General features: G+C 41.1%; 2 protein-coding genes across 7 annotated transcripts in view; one reads left to right on the forward strand and one right to left on the reverse strand.

Annotated features, from left to right (window-relative positions):
* gtpbp1 (GTP binding protein 1) overlaps positions 1-6,397 on the forward strand; it is a 12,120-nt gene extending 5,723 nt beyond the window's left edge. Inside the window, exons 11-13 of one of the 2 annotated variants that reach the window (XM_027025094.2) lie at positions 555-719; positions 1,915-1,957; positions 6,257-6,397. In XM_027025094.2, coding sequence (XP_026880895.1) covers positions 555-719; positions 1,915-1,957; positions 6,257-6,327 — 279 coding nt within the window. In that variant the 3' untranslated portion in view covers positions 6,328-6,397. Of the gene's footprint in view, positions 1-554; positions 720-1,074; positions 1,888-1,914; positions 1,958-6,256 lie in introns of those variants that run through there. The other variant, XM_035524720.1, reaches the window with a different exon arrangement.
* sgsm3 (small G protein signaling modulator 3) lies at positions 2,951-18,659 on the reverse strand. Of its 5 annotated transcripts, none has more exons than XM_027025088.2 (22): positions 18,338-18,658; positions 16,902-16,959; positions 12,419-12,489; positions 12,108-12,193; positions 11,882-11,945; positions 11,571-11,782; positions 11,069-11,176; positions 10,694-10,837; positions 10,305-10,500; positions 9,902-10,047; positions 9,167-9,400; positions 8,693-8,875; positions 7,901-8,056; positions 7,754-7,808; positions 7,559-7,608; positions 7,295-7,447; positions 7,121-7,191; positions 6,928-6,976; positions 6,742-6,827; positions 6,473-6,595; positions 6,243-6,303; positions 2,951-5,157 (listed from the first exon to the last, which is right to left on the reverse strand). In XM_027025088.2, exons 3-22 carry the CDS (start codon positions 12,423-12,425, stop codon positions 5,074-5,076), a joined length of 2,268 nt encoding a protein of 755 aa, XP_026880889.1. In that variant the 5' UTR covers positions 12,426-12,489; positions 16,902-16,959; positions 18,338-18,658; the 3' UTR covers positions 2,951-5,073. The 5 variants fall into 5 exon arrangements, with proteins under 5 accessions (XP_026880889.1, XP_026880888.1, XP_026880890.1 ...); XM_027025091.2 differs by lacking the exon at positions 16,902-16,959 and adding an exon at positions 6,065-6,136 and having other exon boundaries at positions 5,076-5,157; positions 18,338-18,659; XM_027025092.2 differs by lacking the exon at positions 16,902-16,959 and adding an exon at positions 6,042-6,136 and having other exon boundaries at positions 5,085-5,157; positions 18,338-18,659.
* Positions 18,660-23,345: the final 4,686 nt, after the last annotated feature.

Here is a 23,345-nt window from a genome sequence, read left to right on the forward strand (position 1 = left end):
TAGTCTTCTTGGTGTATGACAGTGTTGTCTCCTCCAGCAGTTTAATACTTTGAGAGTTCAACAAATTATTAAAAAAAAAGCAAGGGCAGAGCATTGAAAAGCACATTTTGCATAAAGGTCTACAGGATAAGTGCCCCACATGTTTGTCCTTAAACAATATATTCATTACTCTCTCTTTTTTGCTTTAATTTTAATTTTTAAAAGTCATTTTCACTTAATACATTTTCATATAATCTTTTTTTTTAATCCCATAAAATATCAATTTCATATTAATTCTTATCCCCAGACCCATATCTTTCATTTTATCCAATACATTTCAAGAACAATAGCATCAATAGCAAAAAGGAAGTGCTTCAAGTTTCTACCTCAAGTGTTTGCCCTACCCTGACATTCAACCTTAGGAAATTGCTTTTTTTTTTTTTTTTTTTTTTTTTTTAACAGTTCTATACTATGCTGATATATTTGAATTTCATTCTATTATATTTTAGTGTTTTCAATATTTTTAAAGCTTTTAATAACTGGAAAGGATCTTTTTTTTTCTTTTTTTTTGGTAGCTTCTTCAGTCAACAAATAATCAGCCATCAAACTCGAAACCCCCCCAAATCAAAATGCAGTCGACAAAAAAAGTTGCACCAAAGAGAGAGGACGGAACAGTCTTATCCACAGACGAGGTACCCAGCCCTGGAACAGCAGCAAGTACAGTCCCAGCCCAGCAACAAGTAGGTCTCAAAAGATGATTAACAATCTTTTTAAAAATTAATCGATTAAAAGGGGGATTTTAAGTGTCCTTGCATGTTGGTAGTGCTCTAATCCTTATTTGACAGCAACTATCTGCCTTTAAGCCATGCTATCCTCTCTTGTTCCTCTTTCTTCATTTTTCAAACTTTATCAAATTCAACTCTTACCAAATTCCTTATCATTTGTTAACCTGCACATCTTATCTACCCAATCCCAAATTCTGTTATCCACCATCCCTCCACGCCTTTCTCTGGGTTATATTGATACTTTCTTCGCCCCTCCTCTATTATTATTATTTTTTATTTATTTATTTACTTATCCTGCTCACTGCCCCAGACAGAGGGGGAGGAAGACCCCCAGACTAAGGAGGGCAGCAAAGAAAACAAGGTAAAGTTAGTCACCATTACAAAATGGCTCACTTTTTCCCAGCATGAGTGAGACGACTATGCTTCTCAGAGTACAAGACCCCAAACCTCACTCTGAAATTTAAGGCACAGTAGTTCTTCAGCTGTGCCTCATCTGAGTAGTCACTAGTTACAATGCATAAATTAATTTGCATCCAGTATTATCACTAAAGTAAAGTGGTAATTATGTATATTTATTGTTTTGGCAGTATCTCTGTCATTAGAAATGGACCAACTCTTTTTCCATCCAAATGAGGTTTAAAAAAAAAAGTGGGCCTTCATTTGGAATACTTTTGATTTTAGAATATGTAAAGCATTCATGTGCCTCAGATAAAGTCCCATAATCAGAATTGATGTACACAGATACCTACCAGGCAAAGCACATGAATGTAACAACATTTAATGACCTATGAAAGCAAGAACAATGAGTGATTTGTTGAGTGATGTCATATCTGGCTGTTAGTTTGAATGACTGACTGACTAATTTTCAGTGAAGTTTAAAAACAGGTAGTGAGTAAATTTCTCTCTCAACCTTTTATTTTACTTTTGGGATCAAGATCAGGGCCTAGTGTGGCTACTGTTACAGTGGTCTGACTGATGCCCTGCATTGCATGCTGCAGTGGGCTATGTGCTACAATCCATCCTGTCCCCATTAATTCCTTTTTCCTGCAACTGCTCAATACTACTACTTCCCCTACTGAAAAAGACTCTAGCTGTTGTATGAATGTTTTTGAGGCTCAGGGTCCATTTGTTTTTGTTTTTCTCTTTTCAGCCAAAGTCTGGAGGCAGACGACGAGGGGGCCAAAGGCATAAAAGTAAATCTCAAACAAACTCCACAGCACCCCCTACAGGTGCAGTAGGGGGCTGCTGAACATACCCCCCCCTTCACTCCCAAGTGTCTTTGTAGCTTACAATACAGCATTCAAGTTTCCATTCAGAAGTGATTATACCATCAGCTGCCCCCAGCAATCTGATGTATTTTTTGCTCTTTATAGAAATGGACCATACCACTGCTTCTTAAACACATAGAACCAACATGCAGTGTCTTGAGGAATTTAACTTATTACAAAATGTGTGCGTTCTTAGACGTTTATGCTGTAGTTATTATAGTTATTCAGAATAACAAACAGAAACTGCATGATGGTTCTTTTTTTAAACTGGTTATTACTGCCTCAAAAAGAAGGATAATCATTGAAAATAGTAATGATGAAACATTTGGTATTTTTTCCTCATCATATGTGGCAGTGAGACCACTGTGTCATTCTAATACCATTTTTAAACAACCCAGTTTTAAATTACTTTTTTAAAAGGTCTGCAGTTCTGATGACAGGGAAAGATCGGTCTAAATTATAAATAGATAATACATGTGAATGTCTTAGAATATGCAATGTTAGATAAAGATTGACATTTCTTTGGTAGTTGAGAAATCCTCACCCACCTTCAGAGGACCAAACATGCAATATAGTTGTGCAGTTCAGACATTTCATAGTAAGCAGAACCTCACTAATCCAGAGGCCATTTATTCCCCCCCCCCCTCCCTCCCTCCCATTGTGTTGTCACTATATTTACAAGCCATTTGACAAGGATTCAGAGGGAATATTTCAAATGGACGTGGATGGGGTGGGGGGAGAGAATGAATAAAATCAAGTGATGATGATTTTAGCTTTCAAACTACAAGTCTATTAACATAATATGCTTACCTTATGAAACACCAGTTTTAGAAAAGGCCCACAATATGGATTAAAAATATATATCTTACCCAATAGTGTTTGGCAAAACATTAATATCAGTCATGTACAAGTATGAGATTAGCGCACAGCATTTTATTGCTGTTTTAATCACAACCCTTAAAAAAAAAAAAACACACATCACTGTTTACATGTTGGGAAACAGCATACCATCTTCCCAGTTGTGTTACCATATAATAAACTGGTGGCAAATAATTTGTTCTACCCCTGTCTATTGCTGTTTGTCACTTTACCAGTTTTGTTGAGTAAATTAATAAGGGAAAAAATTGGAGTGTTTGTGGGATGAGTCCATTTTTAAACTGAATTCTACAACAGGAAGTGTTCTAAAGGGGTAAAGATTATAAGCAAGAACATTTTTTTTTTTTTTTTTTGGGGGGGGGGGGGAGCAAACCAAATGGGGTTCTTGCAGAGATTTATTTCATGTATGGATCTTTGTCAATGTTCACGTAAAAGAATGCCCTCAAAGCTGTTGATTATGTTGGTCATGCTGTGTTTCTTCCTTTTGAAGTCACACAGTATCTGGAATGTGATTGCCCTAAACCAGGGCGGCCCAGTTTTGGCTCAGAGTCCATTGGGGTGATATTCCTGCTGTTACACACCTGATCCAATACATCTATTCTTTGCCAAATTTAGAAGGCGTGTTAAGAGCAGGAAATGTAGCCACACTGCACTGGACTCTGGTCCTACACTACCACACCCCTGATCTAAACTCCACTCCAGCCCAAGGTCCCAGAAGGCTCCTGTGCTAAAAGGGCTTGGTTCAGAATGGACATTTAAACCCTAGAACAAAACGTGCAATAGAAATGATGTGTGTCAGCATACACCAACAGCAATTAGATGCTGAGCTAGTACCAGCTTCTTTGTTGCCATGTAACTGGTAATCAATAGAATATGATTAAAAACTGATCACAGATCAGCATTCTCAGCATGAGACATATACATCTAACCCCATAGACCACTACTCCATAACCCTAGCTGTACAGCAAAGCCCACCTATAATCTGGCCCACTGTGATACATAACCCAGCAGTTAAGTACTCATCTATAATTTGCATTTTTAAACTAAACATATGTCTTTGCCGGTTTATCTGAAAGAAAGATCACATTTGCAAAAACTAAGCTGCTTCGTGATAAATCATTAAGCTCTTTTGGCTCCCTAGACTCCCTAACTCATGCAAGTTGAGTTACAAAAATAGCTGCACTCCCACTATGAAAAGGTCTGCTCATTAGCCCAGGAGCCTTAAGAACTCTGTAATACAGCAAATGTAGTTTCTACTCAAGATCCACTACCTGCCCCATTTTACTTTGCAGCTTTATTATAAGTAGTGTTGGGGTATGCCATATTAATGCACCTACACTTCAGCAGAAGTTAGAAAGGATAGCCGACAAACTATTTCCAAAGGTAATTCCATTTAGAATTTAAAGCTGCTGTTCAACAATACACCGACACCCTTACAGAATTCTTGAAATTGTTAAACAAAAAGGTCTAGTAATAGTGAAATGACTACTGCATCAAATACATGCATTTCCCCTTGTTCAGTGAATGTTATATTCAGTGCTCATAGGGAAAAACAAAAATCTAACAACGTAGTGATGTGCAAAACCAAGTCAAGTAGTAGCAAACTAGCTTTGTCTCATATGACCACTGGTAGGGTGGTCACCTCACACAGAGCTCTTCAGAACATGAATAGTGTGATAGCTTTACAAACAATGAACAATGTGCGAGGGAGGAAGGTGTAGATTCACAGAAGTGTAGAAATCAAATTCGTTCATTGCTCCAAGAATGCCCTTCATAGTCTTATTTCGGACAACTCCACACAATGTAGAGTCCAAAAAGGCAGACCAGAAAGGAGACCAGCAGTTTGGAGCTCATTTCAGATTCAGAGAAAATGCTTGCTGAGGAAAAGATTTTGAAGAAGTGCATATTGCATGCTCTCAAAGTGTTGACTCAGTGAGTCGCTTTTTTTTTTTTTTTTTCGTGTGCAAGTACACAAAATTGGCCATTGGTGACATTGGTGTCTATACACTCAAAACACGCACGACTTCAAACTTATGTAAAGCAATTAACAAAATCGGCAGCTATCACTTTTAACAGCAAGTCCTCCATCTTTTTCTGCTGTGGCGAGAATGAATGAGTGTGAGCGTATCTGATGTGCATCATAGGCTCTGGGTTTGAGCTGTAGTCTAGCCATCGATGTCCCAGCTGAAGAGATGATGTTTCACCAGCATGTCCTGAACGCCCTCTTTCAGAGGCTTTTGTTCCTTTTCCTAGAGAGAGAGAGAGAGAGAGAGAGAGAGAGAGAGAGAGAGAGAGAGAGAGAGAGAGAGAGAGACCAAATGCCGTTCGTGGCGGTTTAAATGTGAGCATTTGCTGTAATGCATTTGTACCATATTCGGTCCAGTTATGACATCTAAATGTTTTCCTGCTTCAGTCAAGCAATATACAACAGCGTTCCAATCATCATCAGTACGGTGAGACCGGCCATCATTCAACCCGTGCGCAAGCTAAGCAAGCCTGATTGGTTGAACTAGAGATGGTAACCATGGCAAGTTTTCTTGGCTAAAGGTCACATTAGCTTCAGCTAATGAGGCCATTGTTGCCTTGACCTTTAAGACAGCACTTTCAAGCCTGCCCTGAGGACTAGGAGAGCACTTCAGAATCAACAGTCTACAGGCAATACTCCTACAACTGCAAACTTTTCCTGTGGCAACACTGCATGGAAGCGGTAGAACTGTACTGATCTCTGCTCCAGGACTTTGAGCTCATTCCACAAGCTCCCCTTTGCAAGCAATGAAAGTGTGGAAGGCGTCGATGAGAAGTATTATAGAAAAGTAGCGGCATGCTGAGAGAGATCAATTCGTTAAGCATTGAAAGGCATGTTATTTGAGCAGCCCTGCTTGTGTGCTTGAGAATGCTGAAAAACAGCATGGCTGTGTGAGCTGAGACGTGGGTGAAGGGTTGTGTTTGCTTTTCATGGATAAGTGCCACTTTGAACAAAGGAAAACCGACCACTTTTTACAGGGACTGCAGTTTTCAGGGGTGGATAACTGGTTAGTCAAACTACAATGCAAACAGACGTAGCCAATAGGGAAGGAGGGACACCCCCGAGGCCAGAGCCACTACCACCACAGTTTCTATGGCAGCAACTTACTAATCTAACTAGTTGCCAGTTACCTAGAGGTCCCAACTAAAGAGGTGATGTTGCACCAAGACATCTACCACTTCTGATTTCAGAATGGGTGACATCTAGAACAGCAGACATAAATGTACATTAACATGCGTGTGGTCTGATTGCATATGAAGGACTGAAAATTTGTGTAAAATGCTGGTGTAAGTAAACAGCATAACTTGCCTCTTTTTTGGCAGGCAATTCACAGTCTTGGGAGAGACTGAAGGCAAACTTGGAGAGGACTCTGAAACAGCATCAAGACGCATGAAAGACAATGGTTTTTATATATATTATATATAATAAATAAATACATAAATAAACAAACAGCTCACTTTCAACAGACATGAAAGAAAAGGTGACTGAAATATAGAATTACTCAGCTCTACAGATGAAAATATTACTGCTGTTTGTACCTGAGCTCACACTTGATCTGCACCCAGCCAGGACTGCGCAGGAAGGACCATGGCTGATACCACTTTTCCACTGTGTTTACACTAGAGCAGAGAACCTCCAGCCACAGGTGCAGGACCTGCTCACTGCCACACACCAATACACATGCACAACCCATGAGAAAAAGGAATGGACATGTGAGTTCATCATAAACTGAAGATTCTGATACTGACCGCAGCTTTGCATGCAACATCCATGAGCACTAGGTATGCAAAGCCAGGGACAGACTTACTTCAATCCAACGCAGATGAGGGAGCGGAACTTGACATCCATCTGAGCGTGTGCAGAGTCGTGGCTCATATTGACAGACTGCACAGCCTGATGGGACAGAGAGGGAGGGAGAAACAGTTGGCTAAGCAGAGCAGGAGTTACCTAGTGAGAAAGCACTCAGGAACATTAGAGATAATCTCTGACTCACTCTGTACAACAGCTCCTCAGGAGTGAGCACCTTTCCATCTTCATCCAACCTAGAGAGAGACCTTGAGCTCAATATTTATACACATAAGCATGATATTCTAATGGAATAGGCCCATGCTGCAAGTGCCCTCAACACCCTTGCTTTTGGAAAAACTGGACTCTGCTCCAGTGGCTTGTTGCTCAACACATCTCACCTGTAGGTCTTGCACAACACCAGTCTGGAGTAGACAGAGTTAAAGTCCCTCTCAACCTCTCTGCTTGCAGCCTACAAACAAGCAGCACATCTCCCTACAGTCAACCATTTATGGCAAACGAGCTGTCCAATATGCAAAAGATACACCAGTACAGCAGTAGAAAAAGATAGATACCTCCTCGATGAAGAGCCAGGGGTGACAGGGTCCTCCAAGTATGGAAGGCTTCTTCAGGCCATGCTGGAAAATGGCCTTCAACGCTGGACACAGTGTTCCCCGCACTAAATCTGTGATCGCCTCTGTTACAGAGTCATCTCCTGCCAGTGAATACTATTGTGTGCATATGCATGCACACACAGACACAGATGAATCGTTGTATCCAGCACTTTTATTTATATCAGCCATGTGTGGTACTGCATTTCAGACCAAGTCTTCACCAACCTCTTTACTCCGTTCATCCAGGATTTCAACAAACTTGGCTGGAAACCAACCTGTGCAAAGGAGTTGAGGAACAGCAGGTTATGCAGGATTGCCGCCGCCACTGCCACCCCCCCCCCCCCCCCCCACCCACACACACACACACACACACACACACACAAATGGAAGGCTGTTCAGAGCACACTCGGCAACTCTTACCCCTGAGCCCGTTGAGTTCCCCCACCCAGCAGTGCTCATCCTTCTGTGAGATGATCTGAAAGGCAACCCAGTGACAGGGAGTGTGGGAATAGGCTCAGCCATGGAGGATAGGAGAAAGTCTGCTGCTTGTGGAAGACAGGCACTTACCGTGATGATATCGTTTTTTCGGAAGCCAAGTTCATCATCGTCATGCCGCTCAAAATCCAGCAGGGCCTTGGCCCGTCTCCTACGATTTCGAGACACCACGAGAAAGTTCTCGTGGTCCCGCTGATGGCTTTCCATAGAGTAGTCTGGAGTTAAGTCCTGAGATTTTATATATTATTTTTTAAGAACACGGAAGAAAGTAAGAGAAACCAGCATCAGCAAAATTACAAAACTTCCTATGGCTGGATGACTGACATTAATAGTGTGACTGTGGGTGCAGCGCTGGCGACTGTTCAGCAGTCAAGAACATTAGAAAACCTACACCTCCACTTTTAGCACTGCCTCAATAACTCCATCTAATGAAAGACTGAAACACAATGTCACACCAATTTAACTTGCACAAAGTGTCACTCTGATTTGAGCTGGACAAACTGAAAGTACAGTTAAGGCAGTGTGTACATGTGGGATGGCCCAAACAGTACAGGGAGTGGGTGAATTTGGAAGCTTTTCTCCATACAAGATTTAGGATTTGGTGACTCAGGGATTCAGTGACTCAATTCCACCAGCTCTTGCCGATGACTCACAGCTGCGCAGCGGCTGGAGGCTGAGTGCCGGGGCTGGTGGAATACAAAGCAGGTAGGGATACACTGATTCATGCCTGACTCACATGTTGCCACCCTAAAGAGGAGTGAAGGCACACCCGCACCCCTCTTGACTGTACTGACCAGATATGCCAAGGTAAGCAGCCTGGTGATGTTGTGAATGGGCAGAGCCGAAGCAATGTGCGGGACTGACCGTTGAGGAGTGGCGGGGGTCCAGGCAGTGGAAGTGCTCAGCCGTGCGGCAGATGGCCTCGCGCAGCGCTGCCACCAGCTCCGTCTGCTTGATGTTCTTTGCCTTGAGTGCCTCGGCCTCGTCTTCTCCAAACAGCAGCGAGCTCAGCGTGGACTTCCTGCGTAGACTCTGCCTGCGTGCCACCTGTGCGGCGACACCAATCGTCCGTCAGTGGCAACATTCCAGCCAATCAGCTCAGTGCAGCCACAGGAAATAAAAACAAAATTTTGAAGCTGGTACTGGTGATGGTACTGGATGTGCTCATACTGATGTAGAATGGGTTGCAATATAGATTGTATTTCTGTGGTAGCCAATAGTGAGTAGAGAGGAGAGCCCCCCACTTATTTGGGCTTACAGGCAGACCACCTCGTTGTGTGTCTGCTAAGACAGAGGCTAGTTCCCCCTTTGCCTACGCCGGAGTTGGGGCTTTCTTGCCTTATTGAGGTTCGCGTTGAGTGAATGGGAGTTGTTGGTATTCAGCTGTGCCTGTTCAGCCAGAATATAGGCCAGGTGCTTGTGGCGTTGGGCGTCCAGGGTGTCCTGGGAGAGTGAGCCTGCCAGCCTCACAGCCTCCCCCAGCACCACCGCTCCATCCTGCAGCTGGCTAGGCAGGTCCGACAGCGTGTTGAAGATGGATGCAGAGTTCTCTGATGACACCAGCTCTTCCTCCTGTACGGTCAAGGAGAAAGTGAGAAGGCATAACTCTGCTAATTAAGCATGTAGCAAAATGTTCACAGGCTCACAAAAAGGCTTTTCCGCCCCAAGTGCTGTGAAAGGGCTGGGCTGGGTGCCCCCCCCTCAAAGAAACTGAGATGACAGGCTTGTATCTATGTCTTAAAGTAGATCATTTCTACCAAACACTCCTTTGCTTTATTAAACTTCCATGTGACATTCAGAAACATGACTCGCTGCATTTTAAAGTGGGTCATACTGTCAGTCAGTCTGGGACAAAGAGTATAGTAAAACCAAAGCTGTGAAACCCCACCGAACCGCAAGACAGACACACTAATAATAATAATAATAATATTATTATTATTATTATTATTATTATTATTATTAATTTAAAAAAAAAACAAAAAAAACTATTTCTCCATTAACTAAACTGAAACGAGTTACCACAAGGACTTCAAGCACAATGGCAGGGTTTTAATCTAGAGTGTTAAGAGTCACCTTGATCTTGAGCATGCCCAGTGTGACCTGGAAAAGAACGATGGAACCTTCGTAGAAGAGCAGGTCCCATATGCGCAGCAAGATGCGGATATCCACCACACTGGCGAAGGAGGTGAGGAACCAGTGCAGGGTGATCAGGGACAGCTCTAAAGAGATGCAGAACACCACGACAAAGGGGTCACATGTACCTTGAACACCCATTTTCCCATCATAGCCAACTTGCCATCCACCTTCTCAATGTCTAGAATCAAGTTCGTCTGGTCACACTGTATGTCCTTATGAATTTTCAATCATGCTACAACACAGCAGCACTAAGCTAAGACTATTTCAAGCTGGTCCACTAGCTGTGTGTGTGTGTGTGTGAGAGAGAGTGAGTGAGTGAGAGAGAGAAAGAGAGACACACCTATGTCGTGCTCCTGCAGCAGGCGGTCCAGACGAGGTAGGTACTGCACGATGAGCTGGCGGAGCACGCGCTGGTCTGTCTGCACCCCGAGCAGGGTGGAGGAGAAGTAGGAAGGAGGCAGGAGGTCCTCGATCAGAGCACACATCATCCACAGGGTATCCTCTTCTTCCAGGAATAGGAGCAAGCACGACACCACCTGTACCAGAAAAGAGCAGAGGCTAGAGTGGGGCTGGAAAGGTAGCGGTTAAAGAGGGCAAAGAGGCCACTAATTAGCGAATGCCACAGGACAAGACATTATGAAATTATGGGTGGCAGAGGACGAATGATGTACCTTCCACTTGTCATTTCCTAATGAATAGTCACTCGAGAGAAAAAGAGAAAGCTCTCACCATGCCAGTGCCCTGACAATAGCCGATGTCTGGATAGAGCCAGGCCAGCCCTCTTAGGACCCGCCGGAGCCTAGGCACACCGACACTAGTCACGGTACTGAAGCACGCGTTAGTGGGCATGGTCCGCAAAAGGTCCTTCTCTATCTGAATGGTGAAAGGAGAGCTCGTGAGTTGCATACAGGAGGTAAAAGGAATTAGAAGGCATCAGGATGTTTTTTAGGGATTTAAATCCAAGAATGCAATATGCTCAGACTGGATGTTTTTAACATGCTGTGAGTGTGCTCATTATCCATATTTGCTAAGGTATTATCAGAGGTGTGTGTGTGCGCTTGTGTGTGTGTGTGTGTGTGTGCACATGTAAAAGATAAACAGTACCTGTTTGGCTGCTGTGGTGTCATCATTTGAACTATTCTTGATAATCTCTCTGTAAGAAATCTCTGAAGTTCTTTTCTTTTGCAGGGCCCCTGACAATCGCATCCACAGCTAACAGATGCAGTCAAAGAAGAAAACAAACAAATAGATCATTACACAAAGGCAGCCATGGACATTAGACAGTGCTCTGGTGTATTCTGTTTAGAAGCTCTAAAAATAGCCAGCTCAGCAAAAACAGCACACAAACTGGATGACTAAGCCACAGGGTTTCGCTGCAATCCATCATGCAAGAAAGTGGTTACTACTTAGAAATTCCTGCATACAACGTGTGACAGCCCGATGGCACAGCATACCCATAAACATGCCTCAGTCCCTCTCAGATCAATCCCATGTCCCACCAAAGCCAGTTGCTATACTAAAAGAGCCAGCTTAAATCAGAAGTGGAATGAAGGCTAAATAAACTGAGCAGATGCAGAGACTCCCACGCAGCACCAGTAGCACAGACCTGCGGTCTCATGCTGTGTGGTATGCCGCCCAGCACGAGCGAGCGGAGCCGATCAGATCGGGGCAGGCTCGGCGAGATCAGGTCCCAGGTGAGGTCTCCCACCATGTGGTTGTGTGTGAATTCCAGGTGGGCCTGCCAGCGAAGTCTCTGCTGGGGGTCCTCCCTCTGGGGGGTGCCTTCCCCCTGAAGCCAATCCCGCGACTCCACCCCGTCTGATGTGAATGGTACACAGGCAGGAAAAATGCTGTTGAGCTGCCATAGGCTGGAAGTTGGGGGCATGCGTTCCAGCTCATGACTTTCTAGATGCCTACCTTCACTGTCAATACGGAACCCGAACTCATCATACTGAGGCTCTGTTTCCATGCTCAGATCTTTCTGTGAAAGGTCACCAAAAAAACTAAAATTAACACACTACTACAATGTTTACTTTAGTGGACCCCACAGAAGCAGCATCAAATCTTGTGAGTGAGTGCATCATGAAATACAGGACCTGTGCCAGAACAAGAAGAAAACAAAACAAAATACTGAGTGAAATACCCGATAGTATTGGGCCAGGATATCTTGAGGCCACATACTGGGTGTGAGAGCTGAGAAAGGGCCCCCAGGTGCCGGAGTGTAGCTACCTGCAAAACGGAAGCAGATAAATGGCAGAGGTGTGAGAAGAATAACTTGCAAATAAACAATATGAAAACGTAAACATGGTGAGGTGCAGTTCAATAACAAAAGTTAATGAAGGAAAAAAAACAAAAACAAAAAAAACCAAACAAACTTACTGAGCAGAACAGCCAGACTAGCACAGTCTTTTTTTCCCTCAGTGAAAATTAAGAAAAGAAATCAGGGCCCATTACCTGACATGCTGGAGATATCTGCAGAGTATCAACAGTTGGACAACAGAGCCAGACTGAGGGCTTCACCAGCACTGCACAGAAGATAAACAACCAAAATGTCAACGGAAGCTCTATTGATGCACATTATGGACAAAACATTCTTACTCAGCGTTTTAAATAGATTAATCAATACACTACAATCAATATGCTACAGTTCTCCCTGGCCATTACTTAGTTTATTAAATGCCTTAAATAAAAAGAAAGCAGCACCAGAGCTTAAAACAGAACATAAAAGCTCAAGTCCTGTCCCCATTCACCTCATGCAAGCTGCAGCACATAGCCTGAAGGATGAGGGGAAACTGGTATAATGCCTTGCAATCATGCCATAATCAAATCTGCTGCTACAGCCTTCCAACATTAGAGACACCCTCATATTTAAAGCAGCGTTCCCAAAATGAACTCATGACAAAGCAGACAGGGATAAAAAGGGAATGAGGAGGACACAATGACCCTCCTTTATAAAAGAGAGGAAAAGTGAGGCAGAGGAGGTGAGAAAGGAAAAAAATAAAAAATAAAAAAAAGACCCCAAAAGTAATCTTAAGCATGGAATCATTGTTCCTCTCTTAAATGCCTGCAGGCATAGTTAGGCTCCCCCCAATTCTGTAACAATTTGCACATGCACACAAAGCATTGAGAAATGAAAGCCAAAGAGAGAAGGAAGGATTTAAGGGGATTTAAACATCAAGCTTCTCAGCTCAATTTCCTCCTTCCAGTTCTCACAAATTCTGTTTAATTTGATCTTTCGTAGGTTAGTGCATGGATGCTTGTGCGTAGTTGAGTATCATGACAGTTGTTATGCTGCAATATGGTGTAACATATATGCTCCATATCTTGACTCAGGAATGTTGTGAACAAGGGACCAGACCAGCAGGAGGCCAGCAGGATGCATGGCCATGATCGATACAAACCTACTGAGCCATGCAACCACAACTGAGAGGCTGTTAAGGGAGAATTCAGTAAAGGTCAGGCAGTAATATCGTGCATCATAGACCAGGTTGTGTCTCGAAGTTACACATTTGGCTGTTCTGAGAGATGCAAAACTGTTTTGTCAACTATGGAAAACTAAAGATCAACACATCTCAGACTCTATGGTGTGTATGGTTGTTTATAGTATGGCTGTGATGTACAAGCTCACTTTTAAACTAACCATATACAAAACGTCTTGGCCTCCCTGGTGACTAAGGTAACACCCAGCCCCACTGACACTTAATGCAGTGCCACTACACCAACACCATACACTGCATCGATCACATTTACTCAATGCACTGCCCCCACACAACCAATCACTTCCAAACCTGTAAAATCCACACTGACCTCCGCAGTGACTGAGGTCTTACCAAGCCCCACTGGCTGTCAATGCATGCTCAGTGCCACTGGTTCCATAAGGATCTACCACTCTAGACATGACAATGACAACAACAATCCACTAGCCTGCCCAGTCTTCCACATACCCAATACACTGAACACCTCAGCCCTTCAATCTTTATAATAATTTCCCCAACCAGCTATGGTCTCCTCACCCACAGCCATTGACTAGCCCTTTCAGTTACTTCATATAACTCCTTATCTTAAACCTAAAATCTTAGCTTACAGCCTCTAAAACCAAATTCCATAATCAAGGGGCTGGCAGACTTGGATACAAAACCCTTAGGATCCTCCTCTACTAGCCTTATATACACCTGCCATCCACATTCTCTCATTTAATTTATTCCACCATGTCTGTGTATTTCAGCTTCTTCCTTTCAAATGCTTCATCCACTGCATTCTCAAATTGAATTGTTAACTCTATAAAATTAACTCAAAGTAAGCTGATAGTTTAACACCATATCTGGACTCAGTGTAGTTAAAATAATGCCTAAATCCACTACTAATTTCCAGTCTCGCATTTCAACCCATCTATCGATATTTATAGCCTGTGTTTGGGCTCCAGCACATATGCCCCTTGTACAAAAAACAATTCACTCTATTCATAATCATTCCTGAGCGAAGAGTTAACCTGTATGTGGTTATTCTTGACTAAACATACCAATAAGCTATAACTCCATGTATATCACCCTGGAAACAAATGAATGTTACATGCAGATGAAATATGTTTCAGTGTCCCAATTTTTGCATATAATTTACACCTAGAATCTTCATCTACCCACTGTCCAAGGTTTTGTAGAGTTAGAAGGATTTCTTAAGTGACTCCAAGCAAAAATGTTACACGACTCACATCCATTGCCCACAATATGATTCTCCGCTTCTCCAAATTTTCCAAAGAAGCCATTTAAATTCTTCAACTAAACTTGTCAGTTGTAGCTCCAGCACCCCTCTCCCATACCGTGCCGCACTAATTAAACAGAATACCACCCATAGCCATTTCCTTATAGCCTTATTCATAATCCTCTCCAATCTGTCCATTTCGGTGATCACATCCTCATGTAAGTGGCCATCTGATACAGACAGAAAACCAAACTGGAAGGTATCAGTTTCGATTTACCTGGTAAAAACAACTTCTCAATACTATATTAACAGTCTTCACCATTTCCTTCTTCAGCTCCACAACCTGTTCTTTATTGTTAAATGTCGCAATATACCATATACCTAAACTCCTAACTGGTTTCTCTGAAGGTATCAGTTCTCCTTCCTTCAAAACTTGTGCAGGAAAAGGTTTTCCTTTCACAGTTGAGACACTTCTAGACGCAACAGGTTTCAACTTATTTGAACAGCTTCAAAATAAGCCTTAACTTGCCTAGTCATTCTATCTGGTGCCTGGAAGAACCCAAATGCCTTCTGTAAAAGAGATTATGCAGCACCGAGCCAGATGTATGGAAAACCACATGTAGGTCCCAACCCGTTTTCTTGAAATAACATCTGTTCTGGACTGCAATGCCAAAAAATGTAGGATTCCAATCATATTGCACAGCAAAAACCACAAAGTGAAACATCAAATAAAATCAGGCTCTAGCAATTTCCACCCAATTAGTCCAATTGAAAGACATTTGCGAATCATATGTGGATCCACACAGTCAGAATTGCCTAATCAGATTCCCTTTATCCAGCTGGACTCTGTTGAGCCTCATTAGTTTCACAACTAATAGTAAGAATGGAACAGCAGTGTGTTAGGGGTATGCGCCATTGCTAACAAATACTTACCAACAATGATACCACCATGCCAGGGACAATAACAACCATTTCTGTTGTCATGTTTTGGTTACTGTGGTGACAAGACCATTCCCTAAAGCTACCATTCCTTAAAGAGCCTGTTAAAATGAGAAATTTTGATGGACCTTACCTTAGGACAGAGCTACAGACTCATGAGGCTAGATAAAATTTCACATTTCAGTTTGGGACAAAGGGACATAACATCCATGTTATATGAATATAACATGTTAGTCTTAGAGTATAGAAACATGATCTAATAGCAAATAACCAATTCTTATTCTAAATATGAAACTGATAATGAACCAAAATATTGAGTATTGAAATCTCCTAGTCTAAAGAGCAATAAACTTAATATAAGACCACCCATTATTGAATCCAGATGCAATTCGTGATTAACTAGATAACACATTCAACTATTAAATATCAGTGGAGCGCCAAATCCACCCTGAGGATGAGAGAGACCCGATGAAGCAGCCATTATGCACTTGCGCTGTGCATGACTCATGTTGATTACATGAGCATAAAAAGGAAGGAAGGAAGGAAAGAAGATCTACCCTCTGATTTTAGCTCAATGACAAAAGGGGAGAGAGGAGAGGTGCCTACAAATTTTTTCAGAGAGCCTTATTTGCTATGAACAGGTCACACCTGCAAATGCAACTTATGCAGAGTCTTGGCTGCTCCCTCCAGGATCTGTTGGTCTGCCCTGTTCTCCTTGATGGCAAGGGTGTGTCCACCCTGGACAAACAGAGCCCAGCCTTACAGCCACACCATAAGATATCAATTAAGCACCACTGTGTAAGCACTCCCAACTCATATGGATACAGATAGTTCAGTTAAGCACACCTATCCAGAAGTCAGTGTTTTCAGAGAAATGGCAGAATGCATTTTGGTTAATGGTGAGCAATTCCACACTTTTTCAGGTTCATCAAAACACACTTGAAACTTTTGATGTTAAATGAGATTTCCCGTGGATCTCTTTGCATTTAAGGCTGCAAAAGAGGCATATCAGAATAGTGCAAAAATGGTTTACCACAGGCCAATATTAAGCAGCAGTCTACTCAGTACCTAAAGATTCTTCTAGTACTCTACCTACATAGAATAAGAGTCACACTGATGACTTCCTAATTATGTTTATGAAACTTCTGGAAGCATCAGTATCTCGAGTCAGCTTCCATATTTTAGAATGACCAAGGTCAGCTCCAATTAAATGAAATGCTGTGATATGAGCTGAAGGAGGCTGCTAATGCAAGACTGCATAAATACAAATCAATTTTGCATAGAGAATGAGCCAAAATACCTCCTCGTAGCTACCTAGACCAGGTCAAGCAGCTACTGAAAGCATTTGGTTGAGGTTTCTGCCAAAGAGAATAATAAACAGTTTAAAACAGTTGGTTCACATGCTTTTCCCATTAATGACAAAGATACCGACTTAGATAAATGACATTAATATAGACATAACGATTCAAAACACACAAATCCAGATCATTCCATTGGGAGTTCTCTCTCAACTTTAGGCATAATCCTTGAGAAACATTTGTTAGTTAAAATGCATGAGAGATGATGGGTAAACAAACAGTCATGAAATGAAATTGTACAGACCACGCACATACAGACTGTAGGAAAAGCATTTCAATTTGGCTAGCAGTCCTCATAATTGCCTTGAAACCCTGATGTGTATCCTCCTTGACGGCAACATATTTTTTTATGTTAGTTAGTTATTTGTGGGTGTTTTACAGGTTTACCAGGCACAGATCATCTGAGATTACATGAGAGCAATGTTTTCACAATGGAAAAACCTTTCCATTCCATAAAAGTGAGCATTATTCGGCAATATCCTTCATGACATTCAGCAAGCCATTCAGGTGAGTAATGAGATGATGTGTAACAAATCAGACCATAACTAATGGGCATGAATTAGCTGAATTCCAGGGGCTACTGCATAGCCTGTTGCAACTAGGACGCACTGCTTTGTATCATTCCTTTAAAGCATTCATAGAGTTATGCAAATTGGAAGTCATTCAGTGTTTTCAGGTTATCCACTTAACTTCCCATTCAGTAACCTGCACTCCTTAACGCACGGAAAATATGCGGATTAACGAATACAAAATGTCAGTGACTCATAGATGCGTTGACCTCATGTAAACCTAACTGGTGTTAACTAGTTACCGCTAGCTTTGACAGATTTATGAGTTTTATTACTGTCAGTTACATATAGCCTGGGTTAGGTAAGTTAGGCTGGATGCTTCCAAACAAACAATATAGAATGGCTAACAAGCTACATCGGCAGCATCGTTTACTGTCCGGGAAAACAATTGCAAAACATTGGATAAACTAGGATAAGACGTAATTTGCTATTTAACGTTTGGTCGCTGGTTTGCTCACAAAGTTACCTAGCATGGATAGTATACCACCCTAGCTAGCTAACTAGCTATGTTATATTGATTGCAAAACCAAGTCCTTGGTTGCGGTAAAGAAAATATGACTGTTAGCAAAGCAATAAAGAGTTAGGTTAGCTTTAACAGACAAAATGAAAAAGGGAGAGATAAAAACTTGCTATTTCCATTTTCAGTTTTCTAAACAGCTTTTCTAGGATCACTTGCCAAGACATCTACCACATATCTGTTCAGATAACTAGCCAGCACCTAAGCAAGCTAACCTAGGTTAACCTATTAGCTAATGATGTAGCTTAGCTAGCTAGCTAGCTAGCTGGCGTTAAGGGCTCAAACGCCTTACCTTTTAAACCATGTTCCAGCTCCGTCACAGTCAGCTCTACTGTAGCGTACAGTTAGACCTTAGCTTTGGGTATACGTGTTTGCTGGTGATGCTGAGCGGATTAGTTAGTTAGCCTACACCTCTATGAATGACTGTTTTGCGTCATGCACCTGTTCGTCTCTTGTATCAGAGATTTTTATCCCTCCGCTCGCAAAAGCAGTTCTGTGGCAACAAGCAGTAGCCCGCATAAAGATGGAGACAATACTTCGTTATATACCAGTCTACGTCACTTAACTCTAGTCCTACATGTGCGTAGATCGGCGTCTGATTAAAAACATGAAAACTAACACCTACAAAATTCCATATGGGAGACCCTGAAATCATATCATATCCTTCCGCTTTATTACAAAAAAACCCCCCACTTCTGACGTAGCGTCTTTTCCTTTGATGATACATTAATTCATAGAACGGTTTACCTTCTTGCATGATAGCGTGCATTATCCAAATCATGTGTTTTTTTTCTCTCCTGTTTATTATTAACAATGAGTGAATCATGGGCAATTCAAACATTTCAAAACAGACATACACATAAAGTGAAGTTAAAATAGTTTTAGTAGTTCAATGGCAGACATTTTCCACTCTCTTGCCACCCTAAAGGAACTTGCTCGAACACGATTATGAGTTCTGATGTCAATAAGTTTCAAGCTTTCAAGCTCCGAACGTATTAGTGGATTGAAAGTGTACACAAAAGGGGTAGTGGGGAGGGGGTTCTTCAACCAGTTACAGATGTGCAGCCAAAAAAAACCTCGAGGTGCAATAAAGCGTTGCACTTTTTACTGACAAATTGTTTAGAAGTGTAGTCATAGCAATTCGCATTACTCTTAATCATTTAGAAAGTAAGGTCGAGAGGGTAAAGTATGTCTAAAGTTATCTCTAATTAAAAATGTATCCAAAGGTACTAAGATAGTAAGACGCAGCAAATATCTGTAACCTTCTGTCTAGTTTGCAAGGTCCATAATATGTTAAACAATTTAGTATAATAAGAAATTTCTTCTTGCTCCTTCTTGCTGAAGAAGGTGGTCTTCTTTATCACTGCGAGTTAACTTTCAGTGTATATGTCACCCATGTAAATTTGGCACTACAACGAGCATAGTTACACAAAAGTGTAAAGTAAATGATAAATCTTTGTTTGTTTGTTTGTTTCACAGATGAAACCCGTGATGTGATCAGGATCACAAAAATAGAATTTGATGCCATATGTTCCACTTTAATATGACCCATAGCCCTTCAGAAAGCAGCATACATATGGTGGCGTTGCGATGATATTTCTGCCATACCAAATATCACCATAAGGTGTCATCATTGTGTATATTGAGTTACAGCAGTGCGCTTTTTAAACAAAATGACCAGTGGAAGAAACCTCATCATAGGAAAGAGTCCTAGGTTGGTTTTAGTTAGGTGATACTTCACTCATTGTCAGGACAGCAATATGGATGGATGAAGGTGGGGACTGAAAGTTGGGAGATCACATCAGAAGGGCAAATTAAATATAAGGTAATATATATATAATATAATGTATAATATAATATAATAATGTATAATATAATGTATAATATAACCCATTGTAGACCTAGTGACTTACAGCATATATATATATATATATATATATATATATATATATATATATATATATATATATATATATATATATATATATATATATATTCAGTGCTAAGCCATGTATGTTTGCTAAAAGCCCTGCCTTGTCCTGAAAATGCTTTGTTAGCTAACCAAATAAATCAAATAAATGGGTTTGCTGGCGCATTGCCATGGTATACTGTCTCTTGCGATCGATTTGTTTTTGAAAAATGTGTCCAAAAATAAGTAATTAAAACCACTTTCTGTAAAATGGTGTCAGTAAGGCTCTTGCACTCATTTTTTTTCACAACAGAAATATATTGCAAAAGAGTAGAAGTGTCTATTAATTGCACATCACAAGAAAATAAATGCTTTATTTGATTTGATTTTTTCATATTCAGTGATAGGAAAAAAATGGCAGCACACCAAAATCCAATTAATTGGAAGAGTTAACCATAAACATGTTAGAGTTGGAAAGCGATTGTGTGAGATCATGACTTAGTCTTGGAACATCTCTGAATCAGCAGTATGCTATGTTTATTTTACTAAGGTATACCTTTAGATCATACTGAACAACTGCTTTGACTTAACTGCATGGAAGTTATCAAAGAATAAAATCCCTGAGGCAAATATGAAAAAAAAAAAAAGTTTATACATGCCATAAACTTAGCTTGTAGTTTAATGGATATTTGTGGACTGAGTTGAGCAAAAAAAAAAAGAGTGGATTAATAAGATCACAGACAATTGTATTAAGTTTATACTTCATTTTAAAGCATCTTAACATGTTCAAAACTGAACTAAACACTGAATCAAATACACTTTACACTAAGAGTTGTTAGGTGTGTTTTTACTGTAGGCTGTTTGAAATATATTAATGGATTAAGGCATGTTTGCAACAGATGCTAATTAGATGGCTTGCTGTATACTCAGTTGTGTGTGAAAGTGCATGCATAAAAATATGCGTGTGATTTAAGCACTTGATTCAGGTTGCATTGTGTTTGATTTCAGTGCGTGTATCCGCATATAATCTGCAGATAAATCTGTAAAGGACAATGCATCTATCTGAAATTCTCATATTGCTGAAAATTCCCATATTTTATGTGCAGTGTGCTTGATTTTCCATAAAGCTCTACCACTCCTTAACCATTGCTTCCTAGGAAATAAGTACAGTTCCTGTCATATGACAGCTAAAGAATCCAAACTCTCCCACTCCGACTTTCCTCTGTAGGCTTGCAGAGCCGATTGTATCTAGTATGGATATGGCATAAATGGACATTGAATGAACTATCATTCTTCAACTCAGAGAACTGTTTACATGTCCTATTATTCTTCGATCTGAGAAGCACCATATGGGTCCTTTTTCACCTTTGAGGTGTTAAAAATAGTTGTTCTTATCTCCTGTAGCACAGATGTATTTATAGGTCACACAGGGTTAAGGTGCAGTCCTATGTTCCTCCCTCCAAGTTACAGAACATAACTGGTATTGTATTTATGAGGTGTGTAGAATTTTTCCTGACATGATTGGTCTTATTTTACAGCCTATGTCATATTAAACAATATGGTGATATAGTTAGCGGGACACCAATTCATTCAGTGGAGTTACAGATCACTGTAGTGGAGTCTGTGAATCAGGGAGTAAAATATCTCTTTCTCTCAAGTTTATTGTTTTCTTTTTATGGCTAATATCCTCAAATCCAACATGTTTGATTCTTTATTGGTTTACTTGGTCTCTTTATTGTATAATCTGCTGAAAGGGTATAAATGTGACACATAAGACATATATTCAGGAAGGACTGTGTTTGCTCCTCTCGTCATGCAGAGCCTTTACATCCTCCATAGATATGTTGTATCTTATGTTCGTGGTTATATTTTCCAAATTGCTTTGAGTGCAGGAAGATAAAGTGGGGTTACTGCATCAGCTACAGCTTTAATTATAGCAGAATATGAATTCCTTGCATTATGATTCCTTGCATACTCTGCACATCTATAAGATCAAAGCTCCAACTCCTTACATTAACCAAACACTAGTTATATTGGAATTAATTATGAAATTATAGACTTCTGACATCAGTATCCTATGGGCAGGTGGGAATCTTATACTGTTGATCTCGGATAGCAGTCCAACTAGTTGATCTGAAATAAATGTCTATCTAATTGATCAAAGATATCTGTCCAGCTTATATAGTTGATCTATGATCTTGTACATAGGACAGAGAACATCATTTATGCATGCTGATTTTAGCTGATGCTAGGGCAAGGCTGGATTAATCGGAGCATAGATAAAATCTTTTAAAAATTTTATGTGGTCCGATTAATTAATTCATGCAATACATGCAATGCATCACATGCAGTACATCTTTGCTGCCCTTGTATTTGATCCTTGGCACAAGTTACGAATCAGATCTAACCAAAATCCCTCTGTACCTTTCTGTCTTCTGTTTAGTCACATACCCACCCACTTGACAGTCTGTCCCTTAACAGCATCTTCATCTTGTAGGGGTCTACTCTCTCCTTTGTGTAGAAGCATGTGTCTGATATTTAGTGGTGACGTCCATTCCAGAGGAATGGTGGGGAGTTACTGAGAAGGGAAATGGAATCTTCACTTACTCTCTCTTCCCACTTGTCTGTCTTTCAGGTGCCTGTTGAATCAATGCTACCGAAGAGGCAGGACGTGAGAAGGCTGCAGGAGTGGTGCGTGTTATTGACCCAGCCGGCATGGTTAATATTTATATGGTGTGAATCAGCAAGACTCTCCAGAGGAGCCAGAGAGAGAGAGAGAGAGAGAGAGAGAGAGAGAGAGAGAGAGAGAGAGAGAAGCATGAGAATTTCCAGTTCTTGCACTCCCTTACTGTTCAGCAGGTGGCACTGTTGCCTTCCTGGATACTTTTCTGGTAGCATGTGTCTGCCTGTATTTCTGGTAATATGTATCTGCCTGTATTGCTGGGAGCATGTGTCTGCCTGTTTCTGTATTTCTTAATTAAGAAATGATGCGAATCATTCTCACAAGTCCTTTTCAAAGAGAGATTGAGGGGAAAAATGCACATTGGAAGACTGTGATAATTGGCACTGAGAATATGTATGTCTCTTTTTATGTTGCATCATCCATTGTGTGCTTTGGACTGGCCTCCTTAAAGTGGTGGAAATTCTAAGTAGACTCACAGCCAGACTCATTAGAGAGGGTTACTGTCCCATCCTTGTGTTAGAGTCCTCTCCAGTGTTTCTCTATACTACGATTTACACGGGTCAGCGATGTGGAGGCCAGCTAATCTGTAGCAGGTCACAGTATTTACTTTAATGGCATTTAGTTGAGAGAGAGAGAGAGAGAGAGAGAGAGAGAGAGAGAGAGAGAGAGAGAGAGAGAGACAGACAGACAGACAGACAGACAGACAGA

This window comes from Electrophorus electricus, chromosome 1, assembly GCF_013358815.1.
Source record: "Electrophorus electricus isolate fEleEle1 chromosome 1, fEleEle1.pri, whole genome shotgun sequence".
In the NCBI taxonomy this organism is placed as follows: domain Eukaryota; kingdom Metazoa; phylum Chordata; class Actinopteri; order Gymnotiformes; family Gymnotidae; genus Electrophorus; species Electrophorus electricus.